The sequence below is a fragment of the Crocodylus siamensis genome, chromosome 2, assembly GCF_052110815.1.
Source record: "Crocodylus siamensis isolate JL-2025a chromosome 2, ASM5211081v1, whole genome shotgun sequence".
Lineage (NCBI taxonomy): Eukaryota > Metazoa > Chordata > Crocodylia > Crocodylidae > Crocodylus > Crocodylus siamensis.
In genome coordinates this window covers 171,905,770-171,931,895 of record NC_143396.1, presented here as the reverse complement: position 1 = coordinate 171,931,895, position 26,126 = coordinate 171,905,770, and the positions used below count along the sequence as shown (strand labels likewise).

At 49.3% G+C, this 26,126-nt stretch overlaps 1 protein-coding gene across 6 annotated transcripts in view; it reads left to right on the top strand.

Annotated features, from left to right (window-relative positions):
- RAB3IL1 (RAB3A interacting protein like 1) overlaps positions 1 to 15,915 on the top strand; it is a 46,357-nt gene extending 30,442 nt beyond the window's left edge. For all 6 annotated transcript variants that reach the window (XM_090032298.1, XM_090032295.1, XM_090032297.1 and 3 more), the window contains one exon: positions 187 to 15,915. In XM_090032298.1, the coding sequence (XP_089888424.1) occupies positions 187 to 269 (83 nt within the window). In that variant the 3' untranslated portion in view covers positions 270 to 15,915. The remainder of the gene's footprint in view (positions 1 to 186) is intronic.
- Positions 15,916 to 26,126: the final 10,211 nt, after the last annotated feature.

The following is a 26,126-nucleotide window of genomic DNA, read 5'->3' as shown; positions in this document are numbered from 1 at the left end:
CTGTGCCTCATTAGGCAGTGCTGCCTGGCCAAGCAGTGGGGTCCTGCTCCTGTGATTTGCTCCAGTGCATACAGGCTGTCTTTGAGGGACATCATGCCCCCTGGGCCCACTGTTCTGGAAGGGAATGGGTGGGGGTGGATGCCTCACAAGGCATTTCACTAACCCTTCCACCCCTTTTCTTTGCAGTGGAGCTGATGTATTGGGAAATCATGCGGCTTAGGCGGGAGATGTCCATGGCCAAGCTGGGCTTCTACCCCAACGAGATGTAGGCCAGGATGCAGGGGCTGGAGGGAGTTGCCCTTGCGTTAAGGGCATGTGCTCTACCACACAGACCCGCTGACACAGTACGTCTACACCAGCATGGCTCCCTTCCTTTTCTCCCCTGCTGGGAGTGAACCACAGAGTGAGAAGTGCAAGTTACCCCTCCAAAGGCTTCGCTGCTGTTCAGCCAGTGACTGGAATGTGGACACCCCCGGAGCTGGGCAGGTCCTTGATGCTCTGGGGTGAGGCCACCTCTGGCCTGTGCCCATCATGAACTCTATTTCTCCCTCCCTCTATGCAGCCTGTAGCCAGTTTTTAAAATTTTATACACAGTCTGCTTCTGTGGGTTCCCTGGCCCTCGCCCCCCTGTATGACAGGTCCTGGGGCTCCTGTACTTTGCCAGTGGGTCCTCTTCCAGCACAGAACAAGAGCTAGAGGGGATCTTGCCCCCATCCATCCTTCTGCCTGAGAGATGCATCTGCTACAGCCCAGCTGTGTGCCCAGCCCTGGCTGATGCCCCCTGCAAACGCCAGCACCACACAGTAACCTCAGTGAGAGCCATGAAAAGCATGTTTTCCTAGTGCTTCCCTGTTCCTCAGTAAGAAGCCTGCAAGAGTTGCTTTTCATTGGCTGAGTCACAAAGAGGGTTTTGTTTCTGTTTTTAGCTCAGGATTTGGCATTTGGTGTTGTAATCCATCATTGAGCAGGCGTGGGCGGGGGGGGAAGTGTTGAGTCGCAGCCTAGACCCAAGCTCAGTGCCTGGAGGCTCAGTCATAATGCAGAAGGGGAAATTGCGTAACAGAGAGCTGACCACAGCTATGCTGAGGTCAACTGAATTGGGCTGCATGCATCGCCTTGGCATTTCTTGCTGGGACAGCTGTGCTTTGTGGTGGTCCCTGCAGGTAGCAGCAAACCCTGCTGGGCTCCTCTGTTGCTCTGCTCTGGGCCACTCTCCTGCCCCATAAACCACCCCCAGCTGTGGGCAGGTGCCTTCCACCCATCCCTGTTCTAGGCAGTGGCTGCAGACATATACCTTCCTGCTCTTCCATAATAAACCCCAGATGCCCCCTCTCCACAGACCCCAATTCAGGCAGCTCCCTGCTCAGTGGCCAGCCGCAACTGCTAGCCCCAGATATTTGCTGCTGCCATACTCCATTATGCAGCACAAGACCAGAAGGAAGTACTAGATCACCTCATTTGGCCTTGAGTATAACCCAGGCCATAGATGTTACCTCTGTAGTAGATCCAATACTCTCCCATGCTCTCTCAATTAGCTTTCAGCTAGTTACACTACTGCATGTGCCTGTGCAAGACATCCTACCCCACAGACCCCACTGAATATATGTAGTGGCACTGGGAAGAGGATCCAAAGCTCTTTGAAAACTTCATAGCTCTGGATTAGGCCTTGCCTTGCCTTCAACTGAGACTTTACAGAACCTCATAAAGCTACAGTCCTTGCCTTAGGGCCCGCTGTAATCGAGCTAGTAACTTCACGTGCTGTTTGGTCATGTCAGCTGCTGTCTTGCAGTGCTGCATCTCTTGCAGCAGTGCTTGGCCCTCTCTTTCTGGAATGCAACTTTAATGGTACTGACAGAGTGGTGACTTGGCCCAGTGCTACCCGGACCTGGATCATCTCAGCGGACTCTGTTGTGTCACCTCCCCTCCTAGGAGGAGCTTCTACAAAAATTGCCATTGGAAAAAAAATCTAAAGGAAAAGCATCTGAGTGAACCACCTTGGGTTTGCTCTTGGCGGGGTGGGGGGAGGAGAGGGGATGAAGCCATGATGGTGGGCCCTAGTGGCCACAGAATTTTTGTGCGCCTTGGAGCATGCCTCATTGCATGAGAACCCCTGAAGTTTACAGGGTGAAATTCTCTCCTACACAGTGCAGATGCTGGCTGCACCTGCTGCTTTGCTACCCAGTGGGTTTTCTTCCTCACAGCAGTGGTTGCACATAGAACCGCTTGTATGCAGAGGGCAAATTAATATCTGAAATGCGAGCCCTCTCCAGGGGTGCAGCTGGGGAAACATGTTACTGGAAATGCTCCCTATAGGAATTGCTTCTTCCTGCTTAGAACAGGGCTGGCTTGAAATGCAAGCAGTGCTAGCACTTGGTTGTCACCCTAGGATTCTGCTTCCCCAGCCCCACGCAGCAGGAGTGCAAGGCCTCATGCCTTTTCCTGCTTTCCAGCAACTGAGTACCCTATAATTCTATGGCTGATCCTGGCTGAAAAAATGAGTGGCTGTTTCCTCCAAATATGTTTACACTGTGGAGTACAGACTCAGAGGCTATATGGCTGGGGAAATTTAGGCTGGAGGCCAGATTTTTGAGCTGGTGTGAGTCAGCATCTCTCTGACTCCAGCCGAGCTGTATAGGTTGATGTCAGCAGAAGATCTGGCCTTGGATTTTTCCAAAGGGAAAGCTGGGAGCACCTTCCCCAGTTGCAGATTTTCACCTCAGGTAAATCCTTTCCCTTACAGCTCCTGTTGGGTCCATTTTTCTCCTTTACCTCCTGCCCTAGATTGCTATATAATATTGCTGTGCACTATTATCAGCTGCCACGTTCCACCCTTGAGGTCGCTGCATTTTAACGGTGGGTGAGATGATCCCTCTGTGTGGTTTTTCTTATCAATTTGTAAGGCACTTTGGGATGAAAGGAGTTAGATGAATGCAAAGTGGTGTTGTTCTATACACTCTTGTTTTAAATGTAATACAGTTTGTTAGTTATTCTGAAGTCACTCCATTTAAACAGCAGCATGGCTGCACCCTGCTCTTTATAAAAGGAAAATAAACATTTGCTATTAGTCTTCCCAAAGCAATAATCACAATTCCAGACTTGGATTGGCCACATCATGTGGGGAGAAGTTTATTTGCTAAAAAGTGGTTGGTGGATGTTTGTTGGATTCAGTGTGGTCTGTGATCAGACAGTATGATGGGGAGGTCCTAATAGATTGGCTCCCTGTACACATATCCTGGCTTTCATACTCTTTCTTTAAAGCTTCTGCTGCTTGCCACTGCTGGCTGCATGGAGCTTTGGTCTCCCCCTTCCCCCTATTTTAAGGGAGAATATGTCTGGCACTCCTGCTGAGTATATCCTTAGTTCACTGTTCACTTTGGACACTTGGAATGCTTAAAACAGGAGGTGCCATTGCAGTACTTGAGAAGTAAGCAGAGCATAGAAAAAACCAATATTGCATTGGCAAAAGGAGACCCCATCATACTGCTGCAGGAAATGAACAGTAATAGTTGAGTAGCTATCTTAGGAGAATGTGCAGCTTTGTTTCCTTTTAGTGGCTGAAATGCACAGGATGGTTTTGAGTCAGCTGCATCCTTTCCTCAACCATATCAGCCATTTAGCTTGCGGGATGCTACTCAGGCTTTAGTGGTGAAGGATGCTGTTGGCTGCAAGGGAGTTGGTTGCTTGTGGTACTTCAAGTGGAAAATGCTCTGTTCTGGTGACTCCCATCCTGAGTATTGTTTGTGCCACATGCCCCTTCTGGAGTTTTGAAGGAGCTTGGCAAGTAAAATGTGAGCAGGATGCTGGGGGAGCTCAACGTAGGAAGAAACGTGTTACCCCAGAGGTTGTGTTCTGCTGCAGGGTGGGTGGGGGTGCAGTCCTCCCCTAGGAAATGGGCCACCTTGGAGTTTAGACTATGGCCTGGAGGCTCTATGTCTGACTTGCCAGTCTTGGTGCCTTGTGTCCGGGGTTTCTAAGGAACAGTTTTATTTAATCGGCTGTGGAGCCTGCTTAATGCTTCTGACAGCCAAACACCTTTTGCCTTTGGCAGGAGCAGGAGAGGTCCTGTGGTCTGGGCTATAACAGCCAGTGCCCCTTCATCTGCACATGGCCCTTCCTGCTGGGGAGCTTCAGCACCATGGGACTGGAGCGTGAAGAAGCCAAGCCTCTACTGCTGATTAAGGCAGTGAGAAGCTCATAGCTTGGTGCTGGGGGTGGAGGCAGGAGATTGGGAACCAGAGTCAGATGTGATAATGGGGGTGCCATAGTCACTGGCATAACGGGGTGGGGGCGATAGGGATAACCACTCCAGGCACTGACTTTTGTTTTTGTATGTGGAGAGGTGACGGGAAAATGAAAAAAGGTGGCAGCTGCTAGCAGCAACACATTTGCATTCACAATCACAGTGGCAATTAGAAGTGGCTGCTTCTGTTTTGGTCCCAGCACCTGGCTGATGCTGCTGGCTATAATCACTCTGTGCTTGTCCCAAGAAAGGAAAGGCCTCTCTTGCTCTGTGACATGACCTGTGCATCTTTGTTGTTGTAGGACCTGAGCTGAGATACTTTGCTGTTTAATCATCGGGAACCCCGTTCATCAAGGCCCAGCGCCCCCGACACCTGTTTGCAAGGTTCTGCCTCCAGTGCTGCTTGCTGTGGGCTGGCTCCTCTAGAGACCTATTAGGAGACCTCCTTCTTCTCCTTCTCCCCCTCTCCCCACAGTTTTCCTAGTCATAGCAATGCTCCTAACATCCTGTGTCAGTGGGAACAGGACTGGAAGGGGCCTTCTAGGCTGTCAAATCCAAGCACCTGTGTTCACAGGCACTTGTTACTCAAGGGTATTCCCCACCAATGGCCACTTCATGCCCTTGCCCACAACTGCCAAGAATAAAATCTGCTACAACAAAAACACTCTATAAAATGCTATAGGCAATAGCAGGGAGAAAGCTGCCAGTGCCCTACCACTGCAACAAGGGGGAAATGGATAGTTAATAGATGCTCAGAAGATGCTGGGAGATGGGTCATGCCCTGTGTTAGAAGAAGGCACAACTCCCCACACTGTAATGAGGGGAAAACATTTCTTGCCCCTAAATTGGGCAGTTGGTTCAGTGATCAGTTGGTGTGGTGGGAGTAGGGTCTTTTGTAGACACAGCAGGGATGCTGTGGTGCACTCTTAAGAGTGGGGAACCTAGCCTGCAACCCAGTGGGTTCCTAGAATCCTAGCTAATTTCCCTGGCATCCTTCTCTCCTTACTGGGATTTTAATGGAAAAGATGAGATCTCCGGATAGTGGGTAAACTTTATTCCTGGGAGTAGGGCTGTCTCTCTCCTGTGCTATTTTATTCCTCCCAAGCCTGTTTCCATTGCAGCTGCAATACCAGCATTCCCTTCTCCATGCAGAGTTGCTCCTGGTTCACTCTCCCTGCTGAGGCAGGATTAGCCTGAAAGATGAAGTGACTGAGCCTCCCACAGGACTGGTAGACTGTGCCAAGTGAGTGCATTAAACTCCCCACTGAGGTCAGGATTACCCAGCCTTGAGGGTTTAACTGGATTAATGAGGAGGTCACTGGAGGAAGAGATCATCCAGGCTCTAGCTAGACATTTAGTGCTGTGCTCCAGCACATAAGGAAATCATCTCCCATAACCAATAACACACTGTGTGTATGTGTTGAGGGGTCAGTGTAGCCTAGGCTGAGGTTGGCCTGAGCCTACTGCCAGCTAGGTTTGCTCTCAGCATTGCTTTGGACCAGTGGTTCTCAACCTTTGTAGCTTCAAGACACATCTCATCAGACTCGAGGCACCCCTCTATAACTTTTGTGAATTGAGCAATGCCCCATTTCAAAAGCTAATTCATTACAGTACTTACCTCCTTGCAAAGAGGCTGGGCAGTGTTGATAGGCTGATAGTTGAGTCTGCCCCTATCAGCTTATCTCCTCACCCTTCCTTCAGCACCCTGGAAAGGATCTCCCAGTACCTCAGGATGCCCTGGCAACCTGGTTGAGAATCACAGCTCTTGTCTCCTTCCCTTCCCTAGTGGCATTGGTGCCAGTCACTATTGTGGGGACAGGGTAGGGTGAGTGTCTGTCTCAGCACCTGGCACAGGGGCCTATTGTGCCAGGGCTCTTTTTTCATGGGGGGTTTGTTCTTGTGTTGGGGTCCTTTTGTGCCAGCTGGCTTGAAGCAAGGAGGACCTGGGGTCATAGAACCATAGAGAAGCAGGGCTGGAAGTGACCTTCAGAGGTCAACTAGTTCAGCCTCCTGCCTGAGGCAGGATCATCCGTATCCAAATCATCCTATGGCTATGACCCAACTGAGCCTTTGTTCCCCTTGAGAGAGGACTGGGGCTACATGGTTTGCAGACAACACTTGCTAGGTAAAGGGCAGCCGAGGCCGTACCTGCTTCTCAGCTCCTAATCATCCCTGAAACTTATGAAGCTGCTTGTTTGAAAGATGCAGCTTTTCTCTCACAAAAGTGAAATTGGAGTAATCCTCAGGTCCCTTCCATTCACACGCCCTCTTGTATAGATCTGGGAGTTTCGGGGTGCACACTGGTCCCCATCCCCAATCACAACCTATGTCTAGTGTGCCCACAGAGACAGTGTAGCAGCCCTGTGCCAGCAAGCTTTTGCTCACCTGAAGCTGCTGGCTAGCTTGGGTTACTCGAACACTGCAGCAGATGCCATGAACAGAGCCAAGTGGTACATGTAGCAGTGAGTCAAGGATGGCAGATATACACACTGAATCATCTGTTCCATCAGTATGTGGAGTTGGGTCTAGTCTGCTTTAAGAAATCCTAAGCAATGGGTCCCCATCAACTTCTTCTCTGCTTACTATACACTCCCAAACTGGTCCTTCCGAACTGCCTGAGTAGGATCACAGGACTGGAAGGTCCTGCTGTGGTGCTCAAGTGCAGGTGCTTCCAGGAACCACTAACTGAAGGAATCCCCAAGGCAGCTACTTCAAGCCTTCTCCCGCAGCCAGAGGGATGGCAGGGCAGCCACGATACATGCAACAGCACTGGGCTGCTGCAGTACAGATTGTGGTGGCATGTTGAACTGCTGCTGTGATAGCGGCTACTTTTGAGTTCCTCAACAAGGGCAGTGCCCAGAGTGGCTGTCCTGGTCACCACCCCTTCCCACTCCCCCAGTTATGCTACTGCTCACAGCTACAAGGAATCATAACATCCCACTGGGCAAAGCAAGGGAAAAAAGGGAACTGGCACTGGAGATAGTTGGTTAAGGTTTCATCTTGGCTTAGCTCATTCACTCAGAAGGAGACTCCTACATAATCTGGTGATTCTTCAGCCTTCTCTATCATATTTTGGCAATGTCAACCAGGGTGGTTGTAGCTCCTCTTCCCCTCCCACATCCTTCTTTCCCTCGTGCCAACAGTGAGCTAGATTTCTACTGCAGAGATGTTATGCTGTCAAATGGTTTTCATGGGTCAAAAATGCAGTTCACAGGAGCAGAGATCAATGCTGATCCCCTTGGGCAAGGGAAATAAAAGCAGGAACTTAAATAACAACAGGCAGAAGGACTTTGGCATGATAAGTGTGACTCATGCAGATCATACTATAGCGAGTCCAGGGGATTCAGTAGGCACCTTGAGTCTAATTATATTTACTGCTACAGCTACAGGGGTCTTGTACTGTAGGACTTAAGTAGTGTTGTAGGGAGCAATTGAGGCCAGAATTTATCTTTACGATCCTAGTACAGAGCAGATCCCAGCTCACTTGAGCTGGCGCTGGGAGTGATGGTGGGTTTCATGGATACGTTAATCCTGTATGGAGCCACTCTGTGCCAATACTAGATATAAGGGGGCTATGGAGATGTCTTGCCTCCTGGCCAAATTCCAAACTGGTATCTCATTTCTGCCTTTCCACATTCCTGCCAGTGTTTTTGTTGGATGGGATATTGCTCATGCCACAAACTAGTACTTGGTGTTGCTGTGTGCTGTTGAACAGCTCATAGGTGCTGCACCAGTGACAGAAATATTTCCATAGTTGTAGCAAGGGCCAGGCCCCAGGGGTGGCCATAATGCCCCCTGGTGGCCATGCAGCTCCTGTTCTACCCTGGCTCAGAGGATACCCTCCCTGCCTGCCTGCCATGCCTTGATGTAAATATTTACTCGGAAAAGAGAAGCTGCCCAGGGGTCCCAGTAAGAGCTCTCACACACTAACAGGCTGCGCTGTATTACAGTAATTGCCTGAAGGGCAAGTTTCATAGCCTCCAGCCTCCCCCGTAGTGACACCCATGCCTTACAAATGTTGCTGTCCAATCAATCTGTCTTGTTGGGTCCTTGGCCTTTTCATTTGCTGCCCCCTTTCTCTCGCTGGGCCATCTAGCCAAGGTCTACTGTGCTGGACCTGGCTTCTGGGCTCCAGCTCTTTTCTCACCCTGCTCTGTGCTGGGCCTTCCAGCCCTGCCTCCACTCTGCTCTGTGCTTGGGGCTCTCTGGCCCCATCTTTGCCCTCTCACATCTATGGGCCTCTGGCCCTGGTTTATGTCCCTCTTGGGCTTGAGGCCAAGAGGGCAGGAACACAAGCCTGCTATTGCCTGCTTGAGTCCTGTGCACCACCCCTGGCAGGGTTGCAGACCTCACACACCTCTCAGGCACTAAATTGCAGTGCATCCCTCAGGCATCCCCTTGCTGCCTTCTCATCACCCCCTTGCTAGCCATGACTGATCCACAAGTTTAAACTTAAATAGAAACATAAACACACCGGCTACAATCAAACTCTAAGCCCACTCGCTGTAACCTAATTCTAAGCCTACCAGCTCTATAACTAAATCCTCCTTGTCTGGGTTTTGGGTCCCAGCTCCCTACAAGGCCTCAGCCCCTTGTTTGCAGCTCTTAGGTATAACAGGATTCCAGCCAGTTGTTCAGCTACTGCCATCTCCCTGCAGGGCCAGACTGATTGCCTTGATTCAGACCATGGGTTTATATATTTCCTAAACCCAGGCCCTTTCTAGTCAGGTGACTTTCCCAGACTGGCTGCAGGTGTGCCCTTTACCTTGATGGACCACTTACTACCTAAGCAGCAGTGCCTTCTTGCTGCCTTCCCTCTTACAGCTGGCCCCTGCTAGCTGCCTGGGCCCTAGCTGCTGCAGTTTCTCTTCTCTAAGTGCCTTGTTACAATAGTACACAATCTGACTTCCATTGGCAGAGTGCTTTGGCATCCTTTAAGTGCTCTGTACATGTAAGGCTATTCATTAATCTTAATTGTATATGATACGTGGTAACGTACCTTGGACAGGACTCTCACTCTGTTCAGCACGATGTGGCCCTTTGGTGTAATGATAATAACAAACAGTAATGAATAGTTTGGTTATTTTCTATTCATCCACTAGGTGGCACTATGGATTAGGTATCCACATCTCCCAGAAGCAGCTGGATTAAAACTATTAACTCTGGGCAAATGATGGGTCTGATACAGAGTCATCCCACCGGGAAGCTAGTTGTAAGTTTTGAAAGGTTTAAATTAAGTCCCTGAAATCCATTTCTAGCCTTGAAAATGAGGCACATTTGCTGAGGCATTTGCCACTGACACTTGGCAGCTCTAGGAAATCCACCTGCATGGCATTGTTCAGAGGCTGGCATTTCTAGATAGGTAGTGCTAAAGTGGTGATCTACAGTTGATACCTGCTGTTCACCCTCCCCCAGACCTGCCAGCTGTGTATTGTTTCCATGTATACTGGTGGGGGTAGGTGATCTTGCCTAAGATGCTTATATCCATTGGGTGGGGCCTGGAGCTACTTGCTTAGCAGGCACCCAAGGAGCTCACCCTCTTGAGTGCTGGAGGGAAGAGGCTGTGCCACGGCCCCACGCCAAGGAGCCACATTCCAGTACAGTGCTACTCTTCAGGCTGTGCTGGAATCTGGGGAGTGAGCAGGCCGTTAGCAAGCCTATGCTGGGGATTGTTAAATCTTTTGGGGCTAGCCAGCCGCTAAACTGGCCCCCGTAAACACTGGCATGCTTTTGTCCTGACTCCTCTTCAGGCTGAGTACTACAGATTGAGAGACAGAGCTTCCTTGGGATAGAGTAACCTTTATATCAGCATCATCTGCTGGGGCTGGAGTACCAAGCTGAAGGCCTCTCCTCTCAGCATGGGATCCATGCCCACTAAAATCAAAGACTGAAGCAGTGGGGAGTGGTAATATCACTGTGTACTTTGCAAGCATGACTGCAGTCTCACATGCCTCCTGGGAGGTAGGCATGAATTATTGGAGCTGGGGAAGCTGAGGCCTAGAGAGGTTCACCACATTGGCTTAGTGGCAAAGCAGTGACAGAGTTGAGAACACAGCCCACAAGAACTCTGATGTCCAGCCCCTTGTCCCCATGTTACATATAGTATCTCCTCACATGCTCCTTATGGGAACAATTCTGGCTGCAAAACAGTCACAGTCTGGATACAGCAGCCCCAGGGAGCTATTGCTGCCTACCACAGTCTGAGTCCTAGGGCTGTCTCTTCTACAAGTGCATTCAGTGTGGCCCTGATCCTGCATCATAGGAGCAAACAGGAATTCTGTCACTGACTGCAACTGAAGCAAAATCATGCTATGCCTCTTCCCTAATTTGGTGAGAGTGTCCCTTGCTGCTGCAAGGCAGGTATGTCCCCTGCCTATGCATCCCTTTTTAGGCAAGGGGGGGGTCACTCCTTCCCACCAGATCCACTTTCATTAGTGAGCTTTCATGGAAAGGGGAACAAATGATAGAGGAAATTGCTGGGGTTCCTGTTGTAGCACTCCCTCAGTCACAACAGGAAAAGGCTAATGGTGACTTGGGCAAGGTGAAAGGCAGCCCAGGTACAGATTCATAGATGTTTGAGATGGGCAGGTGAGTGGAGCTGTTCTGGCTAGACTGAGGGGGCAGATGTATCTGAGTGGTTTTAGAGTCTAGGAACTCAGGGCTGGAAACTTTCTTGTTTGTAACCTGTCACACCCTGGCCATAAAAGCCTGGGAAGGGTGGAGATGCAGGCCCTAGACTCACAGTGGGCTTAGCTCTGTGACGTCTGTGGAGGCCTTTGCACTGCCTTCACTGAAGGCCAGATGAGGCCCATGCTGAACAGGCACAGGCAAGGGCAAAGGATTGTAGGTAGGCTCTGAGGGAAGCAGACACCTTGGAAGATGAATCCTGTCTGCCTCTGTGCCCAGCACTTGTGCTGCTTTCGCAATGGCAGGTAGTTGTGCCACTACCCCCTGCCAGCTCCACTATTAAAGGTGTGGATTTCTGACAGTGCTGAACACCTGCACTTTCTGCTGGAGTGAGTTATGAGTCTGGAAGCTGGGGTTTTCCAGGCTGAGGGCTGTTTCTTGTCCAGGCCTATTGAACATTGATCCTTGCATTAGCTTCCTTTTGCTGCACAGCTTTATCAGAGGGCTCCTGTGATTAAAGCTGCTCAGATCTAAATCTGTATGAGGGATAACACTTCTCAGTGTGCAGGGTTGCCAGCCCTTCTCTGCCATAGGCAGTTCTGTGAGGCAGCAGCACTGTGTGAGAGAACAGTTGAAGAGCATGTGGTGGGAGCTTGGCCTCATTCATTTCCCATCAAAATCAATGGGAGTCAGCCCACCGGCTTCAGCAGGAGTTGGGTGTGGACCTGCATGAGCAGACCCTGTGCAGGCACTGTGCTGTTGTGGGCTCATCCCCTTAGCTGCAGATGCTCTCCAATGACCTCATGGGTCTCCATGCTCTGTAGGGGCTGAGCTGCAGGGATTTTGTTCTCTCTCAGGAACATCCTGAGCAGGACTGCAGTCCTAAGTACTCAGTAGGGGTCATTAAAACAGGAATCTTGTGTTCACTTCAGTTACTTCTTCAGGGCTGAAATCTGGCTCCTTCCATGTGCTATTAACATGAGCAGCTACATTAAAGCTGCACTTTGAGATGGCCACATAAATATAAATTAAGTGCCTTAGGGGAGGTTGTGTTTTCTCAGAGGCAAAACTAGCAATAGTTGAGTGTTAGGAGGGGTGAGTGCTGGATAATTGTATCTGACCCTGGAGATTCAAAAGCTCTGGATGCTGCCCCCATAGCACCTCCTTTAACTTGGAGGTATCAGGTTTGAGCCTTGTTTGTCTTCTTCTAGTTACGCTATATTCCTGTGGGCATGTCTACATGTACATTTAAGCATGACTAAATTTAATGAGTATTAAGCTAATGAGCATTAAGCAATTTTTGGCAGGTGTCTACATATGCAGAGACTTGGCACTACATTTAGTGCCAAGTCCCTGCAGCCCTGCTGTGTGCCCCTAGTGGCTGGGCAGACCTGGCACTAGTGCTAGGTTGTGTCTACACCTGCATTAATGTGCTTTGACTAAGCGTGCTAATATTTGATGCTTGCATTTTCAGGTATTAAATTTAGGGACAATTAGCCTAATTTTGCCATTTTTAATGCACATTAAGGACCCACATGTATAGATGTGTGCCTGTAATGAGCATTAAATTTGGCTAATCATAGAAATCATAGAAAATTAGGGTTGGAAGGGACCGCAGGAGGTCATCTAGCCCAACCCCCTGCTCAAAGCAGGACCATCCCCAATTAGATTATCCCAGTCAAAGCTTTGTCTACCCAGGTGTTGAAAACCTCCAAGGATGGAGCTTCCATTACATCTCTGAGTAACCTGTTCTAGTGTTTTACTACCATCCTAGTGAGAAAGTTCTTCCTAATATCTAGCTTAAACCTCCCTACTGCAACTTGAGACTGTAGCTCTTGTTCTGTCATCTGCCACCACTGAGAACAGCTCTGTGGTTGGAGCCTCTTGCAGTTGATCCAAGCCTGAGGTGGGGTGCTGAGTGCCTGTGTACATGCACATGTGCACCCCAGCCCAGCAGTCAGTCCGTGGGGGAGGGAAGGGGTGGGGGCTTGATCGAGGCCCCCATGGTGAGGGACAGTGTTGTAGAGGCAGGAGCAGGGGTAAGTTGAGTGAGGCCCCAGCTGGGTAGGACTTACCTGCTGTGGAGGCGTACCCCCAAATAATCTTTTCTTCCTCTGCCTCAATCTGCCCCTGTACTCCCTCCCCACAGACTTACCTGCTGGGTGGGTGGGAAGGGGTGATGGCAGCACACAGTAAATCTTGGGGTGCTTTTAAATGCCAAAGGTGATCTCCTACTTTAAAAGGTTGGAGACCACTGGTCTAGCTCCATCCTATTTTGAACCTCACTTCAGGTAGTTGAAGGCTGCTATTAAATCCCCTTTCAGTCTCCTCTTTTCTAGAGTTAATAAGCCTGGTTCCCTCAACCTGTCCCCATAAGTCATGTGCCCCAGCACCTGAACCATTTTTGTCACCCTTCTCTGGGGGATCTCCAATTTGTCCACATCCTTTCTGTAGTGAGGGACCCAACCCAAAACTGAACACAGTACTCCACATGTGGCTTCACCAATGCTGAATAGAGGGGAATAATCACTTCCCTTGACCTACTGTTAACACAACTCCCAGTGAGCCTTCTTGGCAACAAGAGCACATTGCTGGCTCATATTCAGCTTATTGTCCACTGTAACCTCCAGGTCCTTTTTTTTGCAAGCCAGTCAGCTCCCAGCCTGTACCAGCACATGGGATTGCTTTGTCTCAAGTGCAGGATTTTGCACTTGTCCTTGTTAAACCTCATGAGATTCCTTTTGACCCAATCCTCCAATTTGTCTAGGTCACTCTGCATCCAAGTCTTACTAGGATCTACTACTCCCCCAGCTTGGCATTAATGCATCTCGTGTAGATGTACCTTGTGTTTTCTAGAAGCAAAATGTGTTCTGGAGAGCAATATAACTAAAGTTAGCGGGGGGTGACCGAATACCATGGGAAAACTGAGCTGGAAAGAAAAAGATGAAGCCAGAAGGTGGAAGTATTGCTTTCAAGGTGCAGAAGGCTGATTAAAACACAGAAATAAAGCCCCTCTCTATTGCACCCTTGTCACAGACTCAGAATGTGTTCAGGGAGCCTGTTTGCGGATAGGGGATGAGAAGAGACTCTCTGCATAGAGCAAGGTTAGGATACACTTACAAAGAGAGTTTAACAAGATAATTAGTACAGAATAGGTGTGAGATGTGCTTAGTCTTTCAAGGAGAAATTATGGCAGGAAGTGCACAGAGATGTCTGCTAGGAACAGCTATTGGGTGCAGTGAATACAGAAGAGTCATTCTGTCCTGAGAGGCAGTTTGAGAATCATACTGAGGAATATGTGAGGACAGCATATTGTTAGACAGAGATGGAAAGTCCCCTGGATCAGGAGAAGTTTGAAGAGCTATCCTTCAGAAAGAAATCTGTGAATATTTAAGGCCTGAATTGGAACAGCAGCCAAAATGGGCATGCACCATTCCCCCCGCCCGCCCCATGTTGTCCTAGGTGTCTCCTCCTTGCTACAAAACAGGGAAAGTCCAATTCTTTGGTGCTGGTGTCAGTACCAGAACAGGAGTCCTTAATGAAGGTGCAGGCTGAGGGATCTTCCTCTTAGTGAAGGGTAGGAGATGGAGGCCCCTATGAGAGCACCCTGCTTCACAGCCAGCATCTTCAGCCTGTGGCTGAAAATAAGTATCTAACCAATGAGTCCACACTGCCATGCACCCTGCTGCTGTTCACCCTGAAGCTGATGCTGCGCACTTGCTTTCGAGGTCACAGTTCTCTGGTAAGGAAGCTGGATTTTCCTAGCCTGCAGGCAGGAGATAAGCTAGTGAAGGCCATGAACTGTATCCTCCAATCACACAGATGGAGGTAACCCACAGGGATCTGACCCAGTGGAGACACAGCAATAAATAATCCCTGGCTTGAAGTGAAGACCAAAGGAATCTATCTGTGTATATCTTGGGAGCTCTGCTTGACCCTTGAGACTCTCCAGGTTGGGGTAGGCAATAGTTTGAGCTGGAGGAGTTTCAGTGAGCTGTTGCAAGCTTGGGGGGAGGGTGTTGACCTAGCCTAGCATGGTGTGGCAGGGGGAATGAACTGGAGCCTGCCTGCCCGTCCTGCTCCTGGACGCAGCTCCCTGCCCGTCCATGGCCCCATCTCATCCACCTGGTTGAGTGCACCCTGACCCCAATGTTCTGGTCCAGTCTTCATGCAGACCTCACCCACCTGCTCCATCCAGAGCACCTAGTGGTGGCTGTGGGGCAGACTGGCAGTGTCAGCTGGGCAGCATGAATAGCTGCCATGGAAGCTGCTGGGGAGCCAAGCCCAGCCACCATGCCACCCCTGCCCTGCTGCATGCCCAGGGTGGTGGAACCGGCTGCATGCATCATGGCTTGGGTTGGCCCCTACAAATGGGCTGGACATGGTTGAGGGCCTACCATGGGCTGGAGAGAATTCCTTGGTGGGCTGGATTTGGCCCACCCTTACTCTAGGTGCATCTGTATCCATTTGAATGGGAACCGGGTTGCCTTCTCAATGGTCTTTTTCCTAAATAGTCATCAAAAACCTACAGGAAGGAGTGACATTAAAAAAATTCTTGCTTGTGGCACAGAGCTAGCATTAGAGGGCTGTTTGTTGATTGCCTGTTTAATAGAGAGCATTCAAACTAAAAGATGGCTATTACTCTAGGCAAATCTGAATTTCTGGACTGTGGTAATTAAGCAATGCATGATCTGGTGGGGGATACTGATCACCTGAAGCTGATCTGGGAGTCACCTGACAAAGGGAATGGGAGCTTATAGAAGAAAGAATTTCTCACTAGCCATTTTAGGGAGAGAGAGAGAGATTTTGGAAGGAAATGGGCTGCAGAGAGGGGAAAACGGAGACAGACAGAGAAGGATTCTATATTTCAGAAGGTCGTAGTGAGAGGAAGGATTTTGAACTCCTTAAATTACTTTAAGCTAAGTTGAAGTAAAGCTCATGAAAAATGAGGGAACTGAGGCAGAGATGTGTGTAGGAGTTCATTGTTTTGTCTACAGCTGTATATCTCTTGTGCTAGCTAAAATAAATAGTGACTGGCTTTTTGAGCACCTGCAAAATCTGTGGGTCTGCTGATGTCAAGAGCCCATGGGATTGGAGTGATGGGAAACAAGGCTCTGGTCCTAAGCTCTGGTCCAAACTGAGCTCTGGTCTTGAGAGCCTTGGGCAGCTCAGCCAGGTGGGCTCACTTCTATGAAGAGGTACCAGACAGAGCACCTGTGCTCAGTGAGCGGCCCAGAGCAATCAAGGGACAGTGGTGAGCTTATTCCGACTGAGGGAGCTCTAAGACCTCATAGCTGCTGCATGCTGAGACCCAAGCACAGGAGCCTGCTGAGAGTTTAGCAGGGGGAGTGTTCCTAGGGCTGATGCCCTGAGGCAGGGTGACAACACAGCCAAGGTAATGAATGCAGCAGTAACAGTAGTGCAGACAAAGGCAAGGAGAGCTGACAAGTTGCTTTCCTTTTCCCACAGCCTCAGCCCTTCTCATTACTCTTTTCTACCCCTCCCTCACCCGCATTTCCACCCCGCCCCCCTGGCCCCTGTCTCTCTCCCATCTCTGAGGAAGGATCAGACTAGATGAGGACTGTCCAACTTCAAGACGGCTGGGGGCTGCATGCCCTGTGTGTACAGGGATGTGTCTGGGGATGGATTAATGCAAAGTCCTCAGATGGAAAGCCTAGGGGGACCCCCAACATAGTGGGGATCTTCAGTTGTATGAGGGTGGAAGATACTGTCAGAGCTTTAGGAATTACTGCCGGGCCTGGATTGAGCTATGAGCAGAGCACTGCCTGTTTGCCCCACCTCACAGCTGGTGGATCTGGCTCTCAGGAGGCCAATGCTGCTTTTTAAGAATGAGTGCTGGCAGCAGAGAGACACTTGAGAGCTCTTCCAAAGTGTGCAACCCAGCATAAATGCACCTATCAGCGTGCATTTACATGCACAGTGGCTTAGATGCTGAGGGCTGCAGTTTGGAAAGGCTTCTGATTCCCTCTTTCCAGCAAATGCCTTCCCTTCCCTACCCTGCAGCGGTAGGCTTCTGAATCTACCTTGACTAGGTGCACGCATATACACTTAAGTGCTTGTGCCCATAACTGTGTACGAATGAGTGTGCACACATGCACACCTGACCAAGGCAGAGTCTGGAGCATGTGAGGGAAGTCATTTGTGGGAAGAAGGAAGATTGCAGACTGATGGATCCATGTCGTATCTGTAATACTGCAGCTACCTCTGTAAGAACCAGACCTTTTGATGCACCCTTCCAGAACATGGGCCAAAGCCCACCAAGTGGAGCTCTAAGCCCCCCTTGATGAGGGGGGTCACTAAGGGCACATCACTGATCTCTTGGGACAACTAAAGGACAAAATAGGGATGGGGCCAGAACCTCCCAGCCAGAGCCTCCTTCCTGTCCAGGTATATTGCTAGCTTGGCTAGGGCCAGGAGGATATTGGCCAGGAGGTCCCAGAACCTTTAAGAGCTAGGATACCTGGTAGCCAGCCCTATTCACTCTGCCCTGATTACTACACCTGGGGCTCTCTGGAGGGAAAAAACCTAACAGTAGAAGGCCAGTTGTATGCTTTTTCTGCTTGACTAGAGCCCTGGAGCAGGCTCTGAGGTGATAGAAGGAATGGTGCCTAGCTGAGAAGCTTGGCTCAAAAAGGAGCCATTGAGGGGAGGTTCACATGGCTGCAGACGGCAGGAGAGCTGCCTGTAAGATGAGGAAGAAGAGCAGGAGAGACTGCCTTCTGGAAGAACTGAGTCATGAAGGGCTTATGGAAAGCTGACTCGGGCTGCTTGAGATGGGAGTCCTGGGCTGCAACCCAGGGGAATGGGTGGATTTGGGGGGCCCCCTGTTTCAAGCCTTTCTTCCTCCAGTGCTAGAGGATATTGAAGACTGAAAGAGATCAATGGGTGCTAACCTGGGAGCTGGTCTGAGAAATTTGGGTACAAGCAGGCAAACTGCTTGATTGGGACCAGCAATTTCTGGTGTCATAAGAAAAAGCGAGGAGTGGGCAGTGCAGCTCTTCACATCACTGGAACAGAGAGTGGGGTGTGTTGGGCAGTGAATGAAAATAAGCCCTGACCATTCCCCAAATGGACTGTACCCATAAGGACATCCAAGACCTCCTCACCTTCAGCAGGGGACAAGGTACAAAAGGAAACAAATATCAACTGATGTTCAAGGTAATGTACACCTCCAGAAAAAGGGGGCAGAGGTTCACGCTAAGCAACTTGAAAGGAGATCTTGAGCAGGGAATCCTAGACTGTGCTCGTTGGTCTGGGGCTGAGGGAGTTGGAGGCTATGGGAGCTGTGCCTGGTCACAGGGAAGCAAAAATACCAGGATATGGGCTGCGCAGTCACAGAGAGCATAGAAGACGGCTGTTCCGGGTAAGGCCAGGAGGACCTTATTGCTGAGGTCTCTGGACTCAGTGGGACCTGGATGAGGTGTTAGAAAAAGCACAGCTGGAATTTTACTGGAAGCAGAAGAGGGACTGATGCCCTTCATATAGACATGTGCCAGCACTGTCACCGAAGTGCAGAAATGACTGGTTTCAATTGCTCCAGCACTGTGACTGGGCTAGCTCCAAGAAGAAGCCACCAGACTGAATCCCTGGTGGGATGCAGAGCATGGTTGAAATGTAAATTGGCCTACCTGGTGGGTTGGTTGGGAACCATGGATTTGGACAAGTTCAGGTCCCCCCATGCTCATTGTTCTCTTACTATCTCAGCAGAGCAGAGAAGGACCTACAAAATACACATTGCAAGATAGATATCAACCCTACTAGCAAATGAAGTGGGACCCACCACCTTCTTCTGCACAGGCCACTAAAAACCCACTGTAAGGCAATAGCTTTCAGTGAGGAAGGGTTCTGGCTTGGATTTGAACAGCAAACCAAGGGCTGAAGGGCTGTGGAGCTCACATTCCCTCCACAGCTTTAACCTCTGGGGAACCAGGGGGAGATTGAGTTCAGTTGTGCTCTGAGTAAACTTGGCTGTGTGAATTTAATGGGAGTTTCACCCACGCACCAGAGAGCAGCACAGACTCCGCCACTGTATTTGAATAGTCTACAGTGCTCATAGCTGTCGTGTTTATTGATTCTATTTGTCCTCAGCTGTGCCTTAAAATAGGGATGGTGCATGGAAATAAGGTGCCCTGCCTGTTGGACTGGTTTGAAATTTAATGAGCCCTGCAGACACATATTAGTTCAAATACCTGTTTCCATACATGTGTTTACCTTGTTAAAAGGCCAAATCAACAGAAAGGGCTCCTTTGTTTTCCCTGCTCCCTTCCTAATCCTTTTTCCTGCCACAAAGAACATTCTTATCAATATTTTTATGTTAAGTTTGGGGGCATTTCTTACACACTTTGGCATTGATGCTGCTGCAGTCTCCCTCCCCCTCCCCCCCATCCTGAGGCTTTGTCAAGATAAATGCACATCAGTGTGATTTTTAACCTCTTTCCACAACTGCTTGTGTCAATCCATGTGAGACATGTGGTCACCCATTGAAATGTGATAAGAAGTAGCCAAACGTATGGTTTCTCCTGGTGTGGCATTGGCTTCCTGGATTCATCAGAATGAGACCTGATGCCAGGGAGAGCAGCATTTCCAGATCCAGCTCTGCCACTAGTTCACTGTATGATCTCAAGTATAGTGCTGGTTGTTGTGAACAGTACCAATACAGCTGTCAGTGCATACAAGTACATGAGTGCCTCTGTGCCTATGGTTGGATGCAAAGAACTGGGTCACATCACTTTATTAAGCCACAAGCCCCTTTCTCTGCACCAGCTTGAGTTTTCATGACTCCACTTGACTGTCACTGAGTTTGCAGCAGAGCATGGAGGGTGTCCATGCTGCTTTTATGGTGCTCTTGAGAGTGCTGCTAAGAAGCACAGCTTACACACCTGCTCTGCTCTGCTCTGCATTGTGAAGTAATTTGCAAGGCAAACCCTCTACTGTTCCTGAGCTCTCTGGCTCTGCTGTGCTGGAGAGCAGTTGTGAAGGTGTCCCTGTGGGGAGATTCACTGCCTCATTTGCTGCTTTTTTGCATGCGGACCAGGCATGAACAGGTAAGGCATGTGCCTCAGTGGTACTCTCTCACAGCAGAGGTGGTTTAAACACTCTCCTGGGGTGGGAACCCAAAAAGGGGATGGTTTTGCAGCTTGGGCAGTAGTAGAGACTGGGAATCTGTTTATCTGCAATGTAGTTCCTACTGCTAACTTTCTTTTGTGACCTCAGGCAAATCAGTCACTTCACTTTTCCTATCTATCAAATGGGGGCCATAGTACTTCTAAGCTGGTGTGATGCGATGCCACAACTACTGCACATGAAAGCAAATACAATCACTTCATTGTTACTTTGTCTTCTCCTACCCTGGGCTCTTACTGTTGCATCTCATTGCATGTTTGTGTTGTAAACTGTTCAGGGAATGGAGTGCTTTATTAGAGACCCAGTGCCTAGCCAAGTGAGATTCTGCTTCCTGATTGGTGCCACTATGACTATTATAATAATAAATTAAGCATTACAGATCATTCTGGATGAAAGAGTTCTAGGGATTATTCTGTTGCAGTGGTGTTTTACATTGCAAGTGGCTGAATTAACACTGTGGTGGGAAAGGGGAATGGAATACTTAAATTACCTGAGTTCTTTTCAGCCCTAGATCTCAAATGGCTACATGGATTATAACAGGGGGACAGGGGCTGCTGAAGCTGCAGCAAAGAGGTCCCCAGGTGGAGGAAGAATGTGCATTAAAGACTGGCAGTCAGGGATCCACAGGGGTCCTATTGTGGGACTAGCTGCCTAGCAGTCGGGCAATAGGGCAGAGCTCTGGCCAGGCAGCAAGAGCACTACCATAGCTCAGCTGGAGAAATGTCACTAAGTTGTTCTGGAGTCTGAGGGGGACATACCTGTGGCCAGTTGGGAGACCACCTGCCCAGAAAGAAAAAAGCCCTGGGGATGTAAGCCTGGGTCCCTGAGGAAGAGGGACAGTGCATCCCTGAACTCATCAGGGAGAGGAACTCTTGCCTGCTCAGGCTGATGGGGAGTGGGAGCAGCAAGCCATGGCAGGTGCGCACAAGGCTGAGACAGCCAGAGAGTGGGGAGGTGGTTTGATATAGTCTGATGACCCAGAGGGGGAGTGTTTGAGTTTGAAGTGGTTGCTTGTATTTTTGTTCTAGTTTTAGATTGGAGGACCGGATTTGGCTGATATGGGAAGCCACACAGGTGCCCCAGGGGCACCCAGCATAGAACCCTTCTAGGGTCTGGGACCCAGTGGGCTGCATGGGGCAGAAGGCCAAACACTTCAGAGGGAGGCAGAACAAAGAGCAGCCTTGCCCTGGGTCAGGGACGCCAGGGGGGTTGGACTGAACTGAGAGCAGCCTTCCCTTGGGTCAGGGACACCAGGGTGGGCTGGGACAAGGCACAAGACACAGTTGAGGGGCCCAGAGACCAAAGACACAGAGGGCATCTTTACATGTGCTCTGGGTTGGAGGTGGGAGTGCTTTAATTAGAACAGCTTCCAGAGCCACTCTAGTTAAAGCACCAGCAGCATCGTGTATTCATTATCCTGTGCTTCAAAATAGCAGTGGGGGCACTTTCACTAAAGCTTGTTTGATTAATTGAGTCTGCTCTGATGCATGCTAATTAGTACACATTGGAGCAGATGTCCGGCACATGTATAAGGGCCCAGAGCGGGCTGAGATTGAGAGAACTGGGCCTGAATCAGTGGGCTAGGGCTGGAAGCTTGCAGCCAGAGAAAAGAGGGGCTAAAGCTGAGGCCCCTACAAGAGGACTAGTAACATCTGTGAGGCTTGCTTGTAGCTGTAGGGGTGAAAGGAGACCATGAATAGCCCTTAAGGAGACTGATGCCCTGAGGTACTGATGGGGCCAAGCAGGGGTCCTACTTAAGGCTTGAAAAACAGGACTGGGGGTCAGTTGGATCTGGGAGGAACCCATTGACCAAAGCAGACTAGGGCTCCCTTGAGGAGCCTCCCTTTTACAGCAGAAAATAATACTAGCAGACAAGAGGAGAAGGGAGGGTCCCTGAGGAGACAGAGTGGGGTGGGAACTGCATGGCCACCAGGGGTATCACAGCCACCCCTGGAGTCTTGTCCTGTCACATGGACAAATATTGTTATTCCACTTTAATGGCTAAGGAAACTGATCCCAGAATAGAGAAGTGTTTTGATCACTTAATTAACGCAGCCGGGATAAGTTTATGGAGTGGATACAGAAAGACAAGTTCTGGCTGTCAAGTTAGAGGGTATGATATGTGGAGTTAGGTGTGCTCTCTGCAGGTTAGAATAGAATAGAGGGTGCTTGATTGTTCCCATGCTTCTGGGCTTTGCTGGTTGCTGCATGGGGCCGGGAAGGAATTTTTCCTCCTTCTTTTACTACAGGTGTCAGGGTTGGGTTTTTTTGCCTGCCTTAGAATCAGTGAGTATTGGCTGCAGTCAAGGCTGGGGATTTTGACTGAGGTGTGCTAATTCTCCTGCTGTGATTAAATCCCATCAGTTTCTGATTAGCGGACTTTACCCCTGTTTAGGATCAGACCAATTGCCATCTTTAGGATCAGAATGAAATGCCCCATGATCAGATTGGTTTTTGCCTGCCTCTATAAAGGGGGGCATGGTCCTTTTCTTTGCATCTCTCAAGTGCATTTTAACAACTGTTGCAGTGGCAGGACACTGATAGCCCTTGTTCCTCAACTGTACCTGTGGTAGGTTAGGGTGCTTCTGGTGTCTTGAGGCAATATGCCTAGCAGTTGTGCAACAGGGTTGATTGTGTAGTTTTAGGAACAGCTTAAACAAGGACTTGTATGGGATGGTCTGGATAAGGATGATCCTGCCTCAGGTAGGCGATTGGACTTGATTATCTCTAGAGATTCATTCTAGCCATACATTTCATAGAATCATAGAAGATGAGGGTTGGAAGGGACATCAGGAGTTCAGCTAGTCCAACCGCTGCTCAAACCAGAACCATCCCCAACTAGATCACTCAGCCAAGGCTTTGTCTATCCAGTTCTTAAAAACCTCCAAGGATGGAGCTTCCACCACCTCTCTGGGTGACCTGTTCCAGTGTTTTACTACCCTCCTAGTGAGAGAGTTCTTCCTAATACCTAACCTAAACTTTCCTTTCTGCAACTTGAGGCCATTGCTCCTTGTTCTGTCATCTGCCATCACTGAGAACAGTCTAACTCCATCCTCTTTGGAATCACCTTTCAGGTAGTTGAAGGCTGCTATCAAATTCCCCCTTAGTCTTCTCTTCTGCAGACTAAATAAGCCAAGTTCCTTCAGCCTCTCCTCTGAAATCATGTACTGCAGCCCAAAAATGATTTTCGTTGCCCTCTCTGGACTGTCTCCAATTTGTCTACATCCTTTCTGTAGTAGGGGGCCCAAAACTGGACATAGTGCTCCAGGTGTGGCCTCACCAGTGCTGAATACAGGGGATGAATCACTTCCCTTGATCTGCTGGCAGTGCTCCTAATGATGCAGCCCAGTATGGCATTATCCTTCTTGGCAAGAGCACATTGATGACTCATATACAGCTTATTGTCTGCTGTAACCCCTAGGTACTTTTTTCAGAGCTGCTACTTAGCCAATCAGTCCCCAGTCTATACCAGTTCATGTGTTTGTTCTGTCTTAAGTGGAGGACTTTGCACTTGTCCTTATTAAACCTCATGAGATTTCTTTTGATCCAATCCTCCAATCTGTTGAGGTCTCTGTGAATCTTCGACCTACCCTCGAGCATATCCACTATTTCCCCCAGCTTGGTGTCATCCGTGAACTTAATGAGGGAACACTCCATCCCATCTTACAGGTCACTGATGAAGATACAGAACAAAACCAGCCCCAGGACTGACCCCTGGGGCAGTCCATGTGACACCAACAATCAACTAAACATTGAGCCATTGACTTTACCCTCTGAGCCTGATGATCCATCCAGTTTCCTATCCACCTGAAAGTTCATTTCTTCAACGCATACTTCCTTAGCTTGCTTGTGAGAATATTGTAGCAGACCATATCAAAAGCCTTGATAAAGCCAAGCTATGTCACATTCACTGGTCTACCCGCATCCCCAGAGCCAGTCATCTCATCAGAGAAGGCAATCAGGTTGGTCAGGCATGACTTGTCCTTGGTTAATCCATGCTGACTGCTCCTAATCACCTTCTCTTCTTCCAAGTGCTTAGAAATGGCTTCTTTGAGGACCTGCTCCATGATTTTTGCAGGGACCGAGATGTGGCTGACTGATCTGTACTTCCGTGAATCCTCCTCCTTCCCTTTCTTAAAGATGGGTGCTATATTTGCCCTTTTCCAATCAGATGGGACCTCTTCTGGTCACCATGAATTTTCAAAGATGATGGCTAGTGGCTCTGTAATCACATTAGCCAACTCCCTCAACAACCTCTGGTACATTTCATTTGGCTCCATGGCCGTGCATACATCAGCTTTTATAAATAGTCCCTAACCTGTTCTTTTGCCACTTTTGCCTGCTCACCTTCTCCCCAAAATGTGCTTCCAGGTGCAAGAGTCTGGGACCTGACCTTGCATGTGAAGACTGAAGTGAAAAAGGCATTGCATACTTCAGTTTTTTCCACCTCACCTGTCACTAGGTTTCCTCACCCATTTAGTAAGGGATCCACACTTTCCCTGATCTTCCTCTTCTTGGTGACATATAGAAACCCTTCTTGTTACTTTCTATGTGCCTTGCTAGTTGCAATTATAATTGTACGTTAATCTTCCTGATTTCATGCCTGCATGTCCATACAATACTCTTATACTCCTCCTTAGCTGTGCAAGCTTCCACTTCTTGTAAGTTTTCTTTTTATGTTTTAGCTCACCAAAGAGTTCTCTGCTAAGCCAAGATGGTCTTCTGCCATACTTGCTAGTCTTCCTGCACCTCAGGTTGGTTTGTTCCTGTGTCCTCAATAAGGTTTCTTAAAAGTACAGCCAGGTCTCCTGGACTCCTCTCCCCCTCAGACTGAATTCCTATGGGATTTTGCCCATGAGTTCCCTGAGTGACTCAGAGTCTGTTTTTCTGAAGTCCAGAATCCTTACTCCACTGCTTTCCTTCCTTTCCTCAGGATCCTGAATTCAGTCATTTCATGGTTGCTGCTGCCCAAGTTGCTATCTACTACTATATTCCCCACCAATTCTTCCCTGTTTGTGAGCAGCAGATCAAGAAAAGCATGGCCTCTAGTCAACCTCTCCAACACTTGCACTAGGAAGTTGTCCCCTGTACTCTTCAAAAACTTCCTGGATTGCTTGTGCACTGCTGTATTGCCCTCCCAGCAGATGCCAGGGTGATTGAAGTTCCACAAGAGAAATGGCCTGTGATTGGGAAACTTGTGCTAGCTGTTTGAAGAAAGCCTCATCCACCACATTCAGCTTAGGTTTCCTAGCTTCAAGTCAAGCAGATCATACTTTTTCCTGGGAAGAACGTGATGAGTGAAGGGATGGAGGTGAAGACAGGAGGTCAGATCTACTGCAAAGAGCAGATCTGGGTACAAATGCTGTGTTGGAACTTGGGATTGGAGCAATTAGGGGTCACGTCACGTCACGTCACGTCCAGACTGCACTATATAAAGCAAGGGTGCTCAACTCCTGCATGTGGGCCATATCTGACCCCTAGCACTGTGTCATTTGGCCCATGGGGCTCCCCACAAGTCTGAAAATTTAGTTGTGGGAGAGTGGTGCCACTGCTTCCCAGCTGCCAATTTTTTCCAAATTTCTGGGAGCCTCATGGGCCAGGTAGCTTGGTTCTGTGCAATGGCTCAGGCCTGATCCCAGCACATGGGGCCAGGCAGGGACAGCGTAGGGCCTTGGAGCCCAATCCTGGCATGTGGGGCTGATCCCAGTGTGTGGGGCCAGGAGGGGGAGGCGCAGGGCTCAATCCTGGTTTGTGGGCTGGGTGAGGCAACATGGGATCCAGTCCTCTTGTGTGGGACCCAATGCAGCCTACGGACCAGCCCCACACCACTCATCTGGCCCATGGAGCCAAAAGGTCAAGCACCATTGATCTAAAACAACTTAGCTGCTGCAGGGACAGTAACTTCAAGCACTTGGACAGGGCTAATGTGCTTGTGTGTGTGTCTGTGGTGTGGATATAAGTGGACTTTAAGAAGAAGAAACAGGAAGACAGAGAATGAGATTATAGGACCTAAGTTGCTTCCTGACCAACACCCCTAATTTCCCCATGGTTATCCTTTCTATCCCTCTCCCTTTCCCTCCTCAAAGCAGAAATAGAGCCCGGGTGTCCTGGCTCC